We start from the raw sequence: 14,320 nt of genomic DNA on the forward strand, positions 1-14,320 counted from the left end.
CTTCCCCTTTGCCCTCCACCTCCAAGGTGAACTGCTGACAAGCCTTCCTGCTGGTCTTTGCAAGTTGAGGAAATAAAATATGTAAAAAATACTGAGAAACTGAAAGCTTTTAGAAAAAACATCAGCCTGCAGTATTGCTACAAAATACGGGTTAAACTAACATGCACTTATGTTTCAGGCACAAGTTTGCAGCAGCTGCTTGTGGATGTTCTCAAGCTACCAGCAAAGGTAAGGAGATGTCTGGCAAAGGACTTGGCTGCCAGCCAGTGTCCACAGTGGTCCCCACTGGGGTGCCTCATTAGACAGTTTGGTAATGAGAGAGGGAAGATTGCTTGATTTCAGGTTTTGTGGCTACAGCTCTACCACTTTCTTGCCTTAAGAATTTGGGTTTCTCACTGGAGAGAAACATGGAACCCAAGAAAAAGACCTCTGGAAAAGCTCTGGAATCAAGCTGGGCAGCAAAGGTCAAGGTAGAGGGGAGGGCAAGGGTTCACAGAGTAGTTTGCTTATGTAAATTTGGCTTTTTACACTTATATTCCTGTGAACAAAGCATGATCAGAAAACTACTCCTAAGCTCAGTCAAGTTCTGGCTACTTTTTGCCCATATGACTCTTTATATGGGGTCAAAGGTGCTGATCTTGAGCACTGGCTCCACATGTGCAAAGGCAAGAGTATGAATTCTGATTCTAAATTTGAAACAAGCTGGCAACTTCAACACGTGCATGGAAAATATGTGTAGGACATTTTTATAGTCACAGAGCAGCTCAAGTTGTTTGTGTAGACAGAAGTGGTAAGATTTGCTCTCTGTTATTTTGGTATGAATTCATAATATTTTTATTGACTTCCCTGAATTTATTATAGGCAAGACTGGTAGACCAGCTTATTTTTAAAGTGTGCTCTACGCTTCTCATCACATTGATCTATCTTAAATTATTTATTACTTCACTCATGCTCTAAACATGTGAACTGAAACTCCCCATATCAGACTGCCCATCTTGGGATGAACTTTTTCGGAAAGCTTCAGTCAGAGAATGGCTGTGACTGGAAAGCACCCCTGGAGACCATCTAGTCCAAGCCTCCTGCTCACCCACCTCACGCCCAGGACCGTGTCCAGTAGGGTTTTTACTATCTTCAATGATGGTGATAGCGCAACCTTCTCTGTGCAACATGTGCCAGTATTCAACCAAAGTAGTCTTGCTATTTCTGCGTAAGTACCCAAATGAAACAGCTGTGTTTTTTTTTGTTTGTTTGTTTTGTTTTGTTTTGTTTTTAGGTCTATATGCAAAACTTTAGACTCTTTCTTTCAACTACTCGAGTTCTCCTATTCCTTGGAGCAGAACTTGTAATCTGGCAAGCAAGGCCAATATGTCATGAATTAACCCGTTATTCCTGTGAAAACCTAGTCATAAAGGGAAAAAGATGGAGAGAGGGTGCCAATGTTTATTTGTGATCCACAGAAACTTTTCAAGTATTTGGGAAAAAAAAAAAAGAAAAAGAATTGTTTCATTCAGCTTCTTGAATTTACCAGCTATCAGGCATTTCAGAAGACCTAAAGACATCTGAAAACTGAAGAAAGCATGCTAAATACACATGTTTCTCCACATGCGTAGCTCCATGCCAGGTAACAGGCACTGTTAGGAAGCCATTGCAGAGCCTGAGGGCAGAGATATGGTCCTGGCTGCAGAAACAACTGCGGCTGGGGCTGCCCTGTCCCCAGGAGAGCCCCGTGCCACCGGCAGAAGTTCAGCGCCTCGCAGCCAGCTGGCCACGTGCCTGCCCCATGATGACCCATGGACAGCAGCCCATCAAACCCAAACAGACTGGGGCAAAGAGAGGTCCAGCCTGGCACATCGACCCCCCAATCTGGGGCTTGCTCGTCCCTTTGATTTCATCAGACCAGAAGTGTGGCCTGGACAGGGTGGAAAGGCTTCGTCCATGTCACATCGTCCGGTTTGGAGCTACAAAAGCTCCTCAGCAACAGACAAAAAGTGCTGCCAAAGCCTGGTCACCGGGCACTAACCCTTCCTGTCTCTCATGAGAAAGGTAAAGGAAGGGCTTACTAATGAAGAATTTATTATTATGCAGTTGGGGGGAAATGCTCAAACACTCCACAACCACAGCTGACAGGTTCGATCCCAGCCGAGGTTGACCAGAAACGGTGAACACTGGCAGCAGGCAGAGCTGAGCCCCAGCCCATGGCCTCCTCACCCTCACCTAACTTCCTAGGACAGTGAGCACTTCTGCAAAACAAAAGAGGGTTTTCTGATGTGAGGCCTCTTGAAGGCATCACAGCAGCAGATCCTTCTGCCTCACAAAACACAGTGCCACCATCCGCTCCTTGGAAAGGACCCTGTCAGAGACAGCCAGGCAGTGCATGTGCGACCCACTTACAACACTTACAATGGCTTACAACAGTTGAATGCTAAGCTGGAGAATAAGGTTTGATACCTTCTTGGTGGACATCTTCTAAGTGGTTTTCAACTCAAAATTCACAATAATCAGTGACAAATTATGGTTACATGTGCAACTCGCAGTCACAGACCACATGCTCCCCATATTGTACATAGCCAACTGCACTTCTCGGGATCTGTTGTTCAGAAATTTTATCGATTGAAGTAATGTTAATAGGAGCTGTAGTTTTCAAACACAACTATCACTACACACTAAGTACCCTGAACAGTGAAGCTGTACTGTCCATGGACTCTAAACCTTAATTTATCTGCATATTCTCAAAGATCCTGGAATGAAGGCTACATGATCAACCTTAATTTTAGTATTTCTTTTCCTTAGTGCTTGACATTATAACCTTAATAATCAGTAACTTATGCAGTTAAAGAGATGATCCAAGTCATCTGGCCCAGCTAAGCTGTTACATTCTAGTCACAAACAGCACTTCAATAACCCAAATCACTTCAGCAAGTCACATCAGCCAAATGGTACAACATAAATTGCATAGAGTTCAACAGGGCATATGAAGTACTCTGTGTTCCAGATACAATTCCCTGTATTTGTAGAAATAAAATTGTACATTAATATTTAACGAAAGTACTCATTTTGCTTCAAAAAAGAAATTTGTCACAAATGCTTTATAGGCTAACACTCTTTTCATGCAGATGTGCATGTATATTATGGATTTACACAAATACAACTGTACAAAATATTTCCCTGTTTACCTAAGCAGATAATGTACATCACCTTATCTTTTAATTTTTTTTTCAGATAATAAATGCAGTATGGAAACTAATACACATGCGTTAAAAAAGAAAGCTTAAGATAAACCATTCCATTTTCTGAAGCCACGAACAAAGTCACTCTAAGCCTTACACAAAAATGCTACAGGTCCTAACTATACTTGAAGCACCTTGCGCACAGATGCACCCTATTTTTTAGAAGTTGTTTGATATATATTAAAATTGAAAGAGAAAAAGAAGTAAATTAATAAACCATGGAAATATATGTTTTTAAACTTAAAGCTAGAAAACAGATGGTATGATGTCATGCAATGCCAATCCCACCTGTCAAGAGTGGCAAGGAAGTAGGCAGATGGACCAGGAATGACAAGGCTGTACTAAAGGCCAGAGGAAAAAACAATGCTAAGGAAGAAATGCCTCCAATTTATTAGTGCTCATTCTTTTTCTAGGTAGGAAACCAAGCAGCAGTAGCAGCAGCCCTCCATACCTGCTGACATATAGCTCGGCTGGAGCATCCGGCAAGTAGTGGGCATAGATGGGTCAAGGGAAATGATGCAAAGTCATGGGTGGGAGGTACAGAGTTAAAAACATACTAAGGGAGGCCAAGGTGCAAAACCAAGAGGGTGGAAGAAAGATGTGAAGGTCTGCATGAGAGAGGAAAAGGCCCAGAGTTCAAGAACACTGTACAGCTGTAAGTAATGAGAGCAAACATGTCATGTGTGACACCATGAAGCAGTCTTGCAGCGATGAAAGTAGCTGTTCTAACCCACAGAAATATACTTTTCTTGTTAGTATTTTTAATATAGATGGTTTATACATGTGTGTGTCAATAAGATATCAATTACTGAGCAACTGTCCAATGATCCAACAACTTATTTAGTTGGAAAGTACTTCTAACTTTCCTCAAAGAGCTCCTTTCTTTTCTGACACCAAAACAGTTCTTCCAAAGCATATCCTACAGCCAAGTAATGTTGCCGTACCTGTGCATTGCAGTTAACTCCTACCAACTTCCATGAAGTAATCCAGAAGGCGTCCAAACATCAGTGTTAAAATAGGCAGAAATAATTAATGATCTTCTCTCTGAGTTTAAAAAAGTATGCATTGTGTATGCAGACGTATAAGTAATCTGGTTCTACATGTGCTAACTTCACTCCCTCCTCATCCAGCAAAAGAAAGACTTGCATTTTGACTCTAAATTCACTTCAGGAAACACTGATCTCCTTGCCCTGTTTTCTACCTTCCTATTACGCAGCTTGACAACTGGTCCTTTTATTTCTTCCCATGGAAAACAGAATCCTAATTTATTGTGTTTGGTTCACCGGAGGACACAGAACAGCTCTGTAATCTAGAATGATCACACTGCTTTCATGCATATAATCTAATTGTAACATAAGAGTATTTGCCACTTTAGTTCATCAGTAAAAATTACACTTCTATGTACTAAAGATATGTGAGGACATACAGTAATTTTTTAAACTGCCGTTTATTACTTTATTCTCTGACCAATTCATTGGTTTAAGTTTCACAGGACCTTTAATTTCTAATAAACTACAATAGATTAGGATAAAATGAGATTTTTATGATCAAAAGCATTCCGAATTGGATACACAATTTAATGTTCATATTTTAAAAAGGCATTTTATTTGCTTACAATTTCATCCTGCCTAGTTTCAGGCTGTTGCACACATCTTGGCAATGTGACCATAAATTGAAAAGGTTAAAAACAGAACCAACTTTTTCAATCAGTCTTTTTACTAGCATTGTCCCCCTACCACAGCATGATTAAAGTAGTTGTGATGAGTAATGGAAACGATGTCGTTCACATGTTGTGAATTAAATGAGAGAAACAACTTATGCAAGATTCATTTACTTTATTCAAAATGTCATCTCGGACCACAAACAGCTGATGAAATAACAGAGAATTGAAATACAATTCTTTAATCTTTACACAGAAATTAGGTTTATTTATAGTCTGCCCTTCATTTTCATAACAAAGCTTCTTGTAATACATGGGTTACTTGTTTAGTTATCCCTGTAAAATATGTAAAATCCCAGCTCATCCCAGAGAAGACAGAGTATTCCTCCAATGCTCAATGACAAGTTCAAAAAGCATCAAAACCAGCATGGCCACGCTAACAGCTATGTTGGTAATTCTGCTCACTTCTTTGATGGGTTAAATTAATTCAAGCAGACCCCCAGACTTACATACCTACACTGCACTTGCCAGTACAGACTTCCACAAAGACCCGGGGGCCTTTCTTCAGGTAAGCAGATACAAGGAGTACCTTCACAGCCTAGCAGGATTCTGCTCTTGCAAACCTGGAGTTACTGGACAGCATTCATTTATTCAAATGGAGCCATGTAGGACAGAATCTAGTACTGCATATGTAACCATTTCCAAAATTTAGAAAGGAGGGGACAAAGATGAACAGTGGAAATACTAGGGAAATCTTTCCTGACTGGCCCCCTCTGACAAATTTCATAAATTTAGATCCTGACCATACACTCCATAAGCCATTGCATCTTCTGCCTCACTCCATGTGGGCGGGAGGACAGCCCTCAGCATACCTCCTCCCTTCCTCCAGATGCCAGATTCTCATCTATTTTGGAAATCCAGCACGCAGAAGGACACGACAGAAGAAATAACACATCTCCGCATTGCTACTCTGCACCCTGCTCTACAGCTCTGCCTTCTGCTATGACAGAGATCTCCAATTAAAGAGCGAAATTGTTTGCCTGGAAGAATTAGCGCTTCTCAAGTCCGATAAGGAAATACAAAACACGAGGACCCATAAAAATTGTGCTACCTTCCTTCTAATGGCTTCCCTCATCCCAGGCTATTTACCTGAGCTTCTTCATATTCATGCCTCTTTTGCCTTCCTCAACTTTTAGTAATAAGCAAACCCCAAATCAGTAAACCAGAATACGATGGAGAAGAGATAATGAGCTCCAGAGTTTCCTTTTCCAGCAAGCCAAAATTCCTGGTCTCACCCTTCCTGTAGCAAATGAGATTCTTGCTGGAGGATGTCCTGCCTCAAATCAGGTGGCTTTTTTGAGGTTTCATCTCTTGATTCCCTTCCAAACAGAATCAAATTTCAAGACAGGCTACATTAGACAATAAACTCTGACAATCTTCCATGATTTAAGTTTAGTAATCCTTCTCCTCCCTGCTTTTCTCTTGGCTGGATTTTTACATAAAGCCAAGAGGAAAAATCCTGCTCATCATCAACAGGGAAGCCAGGAGGATACATGTCTACCACAGGTATGTGTTACTCTTAAAGCTTCTTTAAGAAGCACCGGTATCTGTTACCACTTGCAACTTTCTCCCCTCCACATTAAAAAAAAATATAAATAAAAGCAAAAAAAAAAAAAAGCAGGTAACAACAGTATACTGAACAAGAGAAGTACAATACACACATCAGAGAAAGCACATCTCATGACTTCAGATGTTCTACTGCCATTAACTCTTTGAAAAATACCTGAAGAAACCTGTCCTCTGGAGAAGCAGCCTTCAGTGAAAGCAGATTCACTTTTTCTAAGTCTCCTACTTTGGGGGAAATTTGGAAAAAGCATACACAGGGTCCTCACATAAATGGAAATGATCATATAATAAAATTAATAGCACATCCTACAAGAGGGTGAACCAAAGCACCAAGCTTGCTTCCTATTCAGCAAACTGCAAGAACATTCCCGCACAGGACAATGAGAAAGCACAACAAATTTGGCTTTATATAATGACTTGGATACGCAACGATTCCAAAAGCACTGACCAGTTCAGAGGAGACATGACGTGCACGACACCAGTTCATGCAAGACTTGATCCAAACCCCCTAAAATCACACTGGGGGGTTTCCATCAACTCCAGCAGACCTTGGTTCAAGCCATTTCAGCTCTGAACATCACAGCCCGTACAGCTAAAAGCTGACACGAACCGCATCGTTGCGTCCCCCCTCCTGCAGGACAGACCCATGGAACGACGGCGTTTCGTCGGGACCATCACGCGGCGGAGACCTCGGTTTCACCGCAGATTGCTCCATCGTCAGCGAGTAACGGGGGAGCGCACGGACTCACCCGAAGGTCATAATTAGCTGAAGGAAGGCTGAGGCCATTTCAAGGGCCCCGGGACTGTTACGAAGGGTGATTTAGAGCCGGTTAGTAGGAACACAAATAAATAAATAAAAGTCTGGTGAGGAAGGAAGTAGGCATATCCAGTTTCAAAAAACGTTTGTTGTTATTGTCCCTTCAACAGCTGTTCTAGGAGAAAACGAAGGGCTGTGCTTCCCACTGACTTAGCCCAGCTTCTCTCCACGATCAAGTCGGTTTTAAAAAGGCTATATGTTCAAGGGTTTATGTGACATACTGTCCAAAGTAAAGGAGGGAACCCCAGGCTCCCATCGTAAGGCAGCGCCGCTCGCTCATGGCATTGCACTGATCACAAAAATGACATCCTCCCCACGGACATTTCTCATAAATAACAAACCCTCTGCTCTGCTTCTCCTCTAAGCTTTATTCCGAAGCGGGAGCTGGGGAAGCAGCAACCAGAAAAGCCCAGCGCGCTGTCTCGGCGCCGAGCCGCTCCGCTCCGCGGGGAGCCCCTCGGGCACGCCATGCCCCCCCCGCCCTGCCGGTGCCGTGCCCGTTCCCGGTGCCGGGGTCCCGGCTGGCCCCGTCCCCGGGCTGGGCAGAGCAGGTGCTGCCGTGCCGTGCTGTCCCGTCCCGTCCCGTCCCGTCCCGGGCAGCCTGCCAGCCTCCCTCCGCGCTCCGCGGGCTGCCGGTCGGGGAAGTCGGACGCAACTTCACCGGGCGAACTCTCCGGCCCCCAGCCCCCTTACCGGCAGCCCGCCGCCGCCTCCCCGCCGCCGCGACCCGGCTTCCCCCCCTCCCGGGGGGCCCCGCACCCGCCGCGCTGCGCCCCCCGGCGCCGCCCGCCCGCCGCTCACCTCCGGCCGCCGCCACCGCCTCGCCTCGCCGCGCCTCCGCCGGCCCGCGGCGCCCTGCGGCCCGGCCTGACGCAACGCCGCTTAGCGGGGCTGCGGGGGCACCCGCGGGGATGCGGGGCTGGCCGGGGGAAAGATCCCGCCGCGGCGGCCGGGCACACGGCGAGGAGGAGGAGGAAGAGGAGGAGGAGGAGGAGGGCTCCGAGCGACCAGAGGCTGAAGGCAGCGCAGCCTGCCAGCTGCTGTCCTGCGGGCACCTCAGGCGGCAGACACGCGGCCGAGGGGCTTTCTGTGCCCCCGGTGAGGGGACGCAGCACCACAGCACGACACCGAGGGGTGCGGGGGGCCATGGGGCACCTGGGGGTCTCTGGGCTTGGGGAGCCAGCCCCACAGGGAGCAGGCAGGGATGAGGCACCTCAGTGCTGGCCTACACAGCTGGGGTGGCTGGGTCTCAGAAACGTCTCGCTGAAAGGTTTCTTCCTGCTGGTGGCAAGTACGGGGGAGCCATACGTTCTGTGACCTGTGGTCACACTCAGAAGGCTGTGCTAGGAAGAAGACGGCAGTGCATCCCGACCACCATCCGGTCCATAATTCGTGAGGCGGGGAGGGAAGGGGAAATACCTAGGGTCCCACTAGCAGCTATCGACTTGGAAGGAAGATGGCGGCTGAAGGCACAGGCGTGATAGCAATAGCTACTTGAAAGAATAAGATCGGTTTGTTTTTCCTTGAGGAATTACAGGAATATTAAACCCTTCTCGCAGTTATAAATCATTTAATGCAAATCACTTAATCCAAACAGAATTTTTACAGGCTCATGAGGCTCACTCATTTTGCCAAGAGTGAGTCATGTACAAATAAAATGAAACCAACAAAGAAAAGAACTCTCATACCATGTGTATGTGGGTGATCCTTTGAAAAACTTGTAATTATTTTTTAACTCTACCACAGCCAGGAAGACAGGTTTGTGAAGAAGGAGTGAACGTCGATAACTGAACTGCAGCCCATCGGCATGCAGTTTTTCCTTCACCCAAAGCCATAACACAACAGGTCCCTTGTCAGCCCGACAGCAGTAATGGCATGACTAATGCTTCAGCAGCCCCTGAACACCCGTGATTTCAAATCAAACTGTGTACTGACATACTACGGAAACAAAAGACTTTTAAAAAATGAAAATAATGCTAAGTGATTAATACTTGGTAGAAGAATGCAGTAGGCAGTTAATCCCTCACTTAAGGGTTAGTTAAGGACATGAGTTAAACTTCATTCTTCGCTCACCATGTCATAAATACGTGCTGCTAAACACAGCACACAGTGAGCCAGTGGGGCAGTGATGCACTGCTCTGAAATGACTGAAATGTGGGGACACGGCGTCACGTGACGGTGACAATACGAGCCCTAAGTTGTGTCATCGTCCCCGTCACACGAACCGCTCCACACCACCATCCACTGACGGCAACGGCAAGTGCTGGCGGATACCCGACAGGCACAACGTTGTGACGCCTTCTAGTGCTGCTCCCCGCGAAAGACAAAAACATGGTTAGGAAGGGATACGTCAGTGTCTCAAAGCGCCCCGCCAGCCACTGACTTTGCATCTCAACACCAGGACATCTCTGCTGCCGGTTCCTCACTCAGCTGCAGCCGTTCCACCTGCCTGGCCAGAGGATGTTACCGTGCGTGGACTGCAAGTCCCTCGCAGGCAGTAGGGCAGGACTGGGGGAAGCGATGGAAGGGGACCCAATGGCATTTCAGTGACAAACGAAGAGGCTGGACATAGGGTAGTGCAGCCGTGTGGTCTGGACACCAGTGAAGCAGAGAGCCACGGATTTAGGTGATCCAGGACCCTAAGCCCTCTGTGACGTTATGACTAAAAATGGCCGTAGCCATTTTTACTCCCAGTGCATCAGTTACTCATGTGAGTCATGAGTTTGTTCCCAAACACAAGAGGCAGAAACTTCCCTCAATGTAAAAGCAAGCTAACGATGACCTCTGTAAATGACCAAAAGCTGGAGCAGGAGCGCATATGACAAAATCCAGCTCTGAGGTGAGCTGGAAGAGTATCTGCAAATCTTTCAAGGCATGAGGCTCTTCTCGATGAAACAGTACTTTTTCTTTTGCATTTTAACATAAAGAAAGTACTTGGTACCGTGGTGGATTTCAGCTTTTTATTCCTATTTACTTTCCATCATAAGTATTTTTTGCCTGGCTTCCAAACCAACACATTGGGGGTGGGCAGGCAGAGGAGAACTTTAGTTCAGCTGGACTTTCTAACGGCAATGGATGTCTTGAATCTACCATCGACTTGCAGATTTCCTTCTTACTGGTTATTTGCTTGTTTTGCCCTATAGATCTTTGAATTGAGATTGGCTGCTTAGCAAATCCGTTCATATACAAACGTATTTGTCTTTCTTGGAAGTATTAAAAACCTCAACTGTTTTTTTTGTTGTTTTTTTGGTTTGTTTGGTTGGTTTTTGGGGGGCAGCCACTTATTTGCTTATCCACCAGCAGGCAGATAGCACAGACCAATAGAACAAGACAGCAGCTGAATCACATGGCCACCATTATCTGGTGGACAGGGGAGCCCCTAATCACTTGCTCAAGGAGGGTCTTACAAAACATTCAGTTTTCCCTACTATTTGCAATTTTCCAGACCTCTCATTTCCTCAAGCCTCTGAAATAGCATGCACCACAGTGCACGAGAAAATGGAGTTTGAAGACAAGATCAGTTACGGTACGGCAGCCCAAAGCTTCAGTAATTTAAGATTGTTGTGGAGTCTTCTGATTAAATGAGAACCTTACCTTTTGGCAAAGAAAATCCAAATTGTTTCATTTTAAAAACCTTACAGTGAATGTGGAAATCAGGGAAGCATAATTCACGTTTTGGGCTACCAGGAGTGACTCACCACAACAAAAAGCATCCCATGTGGGTCCCTCTTTAAACCATGAATGACCAGTACTTATACATACATCAAAACCACCAGGTAGTACTTGAATACAACAACTTTAGAGTAACTTCCATTTATTACTAATGATAGCTGAAGCCAGTCTGCTCTAAATGCCATGAAAGACTGAAACATTTTAGTGGAAACCAAAGGTATTTGGCCAACATCCTATAGTCTTTGTGTGGGGCAAATATCCATTTACTGTAAGAATTCAATACTAAACCACTAATGCTATATATTGTTTAACTGTAACTCTTTCCATCTTCGATTTCCAGTTTACCATACAGTGCAATCTATGTCTGTTTCAAAACTTCTGGGGAACCTAAAAATAACCTAATGAAATAATACTTTGTTTTTGCACAGACATCCAATTCCATTCTATCATCAGAATTCAAAGGGAACCACAGCAGATGTGTGAGAAGAGAAGAGACGTATGAAAATCCAGGCAAAGAGAAAAGAAAAATAAATAACAAGGAAGAAAGCAAGTGAAAGAAACAAACCTAGAGGCACAATCTAACCTCCCAATACACAGTTCACATCACCACACATTTCAACAAATATCCATTTTTGATTTTGCATGAAAAATCCAGCAAGGGATTTTTTTTCAAGCTATTCAGGGATGCACGTGGCACACAGGAGATTAATGCTTAGTCCACAAAACCAAATGAACAAGGCAACAAAATATGCATGGAAAGAGAAATAGCAAGATTAAGTTATCACCAAAAATTTTTTAGATCTGTGTTTCTAAACTGCAACAACAAAGTATTTGGGAAGGCAGTCTGAGCTCTCCTACACTGAAGCAGGCTTCCAGACTAAATAGGAATTTGTGCATATTCTCCTTTTTTATTGCAAAAACTGTTTTACTAAAAAAGGCTATTTGGACTGTCATCAAAGGATGATGTGGAGGTTCAAAAAAGTTCAAAACAGACCAGACAATTTATGGTCAATAAGTCTATCAATGGCTAGTAAACATGATGATGCAATCCAGTGAAATCTCTGGCTCAGGAAATTCCCATAACCTCTGACTGCCAGGAGTTAGGAAATTCTACACTTATCCTATTTCTTCCAGTCTTACAGTGAACATCCTCTACTTGTCAGCAACAGTCAAAGGCGACTGGGCTAGAAGGGCTACTGAGTAAACAAAAATGGTCATTCATCCTTCTTATCTTCTGGAGAAATAATCAAGGTCATTCTTGTGCTGCCACCTGTGATGACAATTTTTATGACTCCAAATCTCACAAAAATGACAGTGGGCCTAGTTGGGATTTCATAAAAATACACAGCAGAAGCTGTACTAATAAACTAATATTAATTTGAAAAAGTAGATGACAAATGACAGGCTCATTATCTCAGATGTGTAGGTCTCCCTTCACATTGAGTGGAACGGACAAAGGATGAGACTGGGACAGTAGTGAGGACATCCTGTCAGGCGAGAAGAAACAGCATTTAACTGACCTGCAGAAAAGTCTCTAGTTTGAAATGGGTGTGACACCACCAAAGCTTTCCATACAGCTCCCTTTCAGTGGTGGATAAGGGACGTCTCCTTCAACACAAATCAAAGCAAGCATGAACGCAGCTCTGTAAGAAGGTAAAGTGGAAAGATGGCCAGAAGTCCTATTGAAACCAGATCTTTTGTCCCAAACCACTGTGGTTTCAGTTAAAAGATTAGGGCTTGGAAAGACTCCTGCAGTTGCAATAATTATAACTGGGTTACTTTGAGGGAAAGCTAAAACCCGCTGGGTAGAGGTTTGATTTTGGAGGCCTGACAGAAGCAAGAGCTTAGCAAATTCTCTCATTCCTAATCTAAGACCATTCAGACCTCAACTACCAGGTGTGGGGGGGATTAATTGATGGAATGAGCAGCTCATCGTATTCTAAATCAATGTGTTATTCGTAATTGAGCATTACTATGGAACACTTAGCAAGAAACATACGGATGCCAGGAAACATAAAGTGATAAAAACTAGAAATTCAGATTCAACCTTTCTGCTAAACTCAGAACAGAACTTAGAAGCCTGGTATCTCTTCTCTGGAGAAAATCAGGACATCTACTCATTTCAGTAAGTGAAAATGTAAAACAATGCACTCTCACCTTTCTACTTCATTCTCCATCTCTTGCTTTAACGATCTTTTTCTAAGCTTTACTTCAGCAGGCCTAAAACATGGAATGAATGAGCTCAGTTTACTTTTTCATCCCGAATCCAATCACAGTTGGATTTTTTGAATAATTTAGGCATGTAGTTTTCATTGAAGCATTTTGGTTTCCAAGTTCTCTTCAAAGGTATGGAAAAGAAATATTACCATGGTGCTAGCAGAAATGCTATAATTGTATAATACAGTAATTCTGTTATTTTAGAATGCCTCTTGCAATTTTTTACTGCAAGCGTAGCACGTAGGGTAGTATATATACCTGCTCGGTGTAATATGTAGAACTGGTACAGTTCCAACAGTCCTATTTCAGTAAATGCCAATTTAAGCGAGATTTGCCTGATTTACAAGAGGAAAGCGTCTTCTGAGTGTGATTATGGGCTTCGTGTTGTGATACTTATGCTAATAGTGTCTGAAAAAGGAAGCAGTTCCTTCCCCTAGAACACCTGATCTGCCAGGAATCCCCAAAGATGCTTTGGAGGACAGCTTGAAAAATCTCCCTGTAGAACCTGCCAAGGAGGAGTCAGTCCTACCTGAGCGAAAGCCCTGGCTGTTCAAGTGACCTTACACAGCATAAGCTTGCTGAAGCAGAGTGGCAGTGATACCAAATGTGCGTCAATCTTTGCAGAGGAAAGTACTTCAGTGAAGGCTTAGGTTTTATTCCTGAAGAGTAAGTACAGCAACACAGCACACAGCACTCTGTGTACACATCTATTGGTAGAAACCACTACCTGAACAGTGGCACCAAGGAGGCATGAAAAAATGACAGACGTAATCATTTCCACTCTGAATTCACCATGCAGAAAAGAACATAAATGTAATTGGAGGACATGCGTTTCATAGTTACCTGGTCAGCCAAAACCCAGTAACATTAACATTAAAAAACTAATTATGATCGCAATGACAAGTAGTATGTAAACACCTACAGATCCTGCCTGGCGCACTCAGACCCACGGCTATGAACTCCTGGAACAAATTAGAAACAGGAGCTACCCTAATAGCTGGAAATCTCTTTTCTTTAGGATGCATCTGAATGAGCAAAACGTGAACAAACAAGCAATGGATGAGACAGATAAGTAGCTAATTCCAGCATGTGGGAACCTCC

The 14,320-nt window shown here is 44.0% G+C and overlaps 1 protein-coding gene across 2 annotated transcripts in view; it reads right to left on the reverse strand.

The window, feature by feature from the left end:
• Window positions 1–12,516, reverse strand: part of LOC308189595 (uncharacterized protein) — a 102,815-nt gene extending 90,299 nt beyond the window's left edge. For both annotated transcript variants that reach the window (XM_080579757.1, XM_080579756.1), the window contains exon 1: window positions 8,132–12,516. In XM_080579757.1, the coding sequence (XP_080435883.1) occupies window positions 8,132–8,478 (347 nt within the window). In that variant the 5' untranslated portion in view covers window positions 8,479–12,516. The remainder of the gene's footprint in view (window positions 1–8,131) is intronic.
• Window positions 12,517–14,320: the final 1,804 nt, after the last annotated feature.

This window comes from Anser brachyrhynchus (genome assembly GCF_964034855.1).
Source record: "Anser brachyrhynchus genome assembly, chromosome: 2".
In the NCBI taxonomy this organism is placed as follows: domain Eukaryota; kingdom Metazoa; phylum Chordata; class Aves; order Anseriformes; family Anatidae; genus Anser; species Anser brachyrhynchus.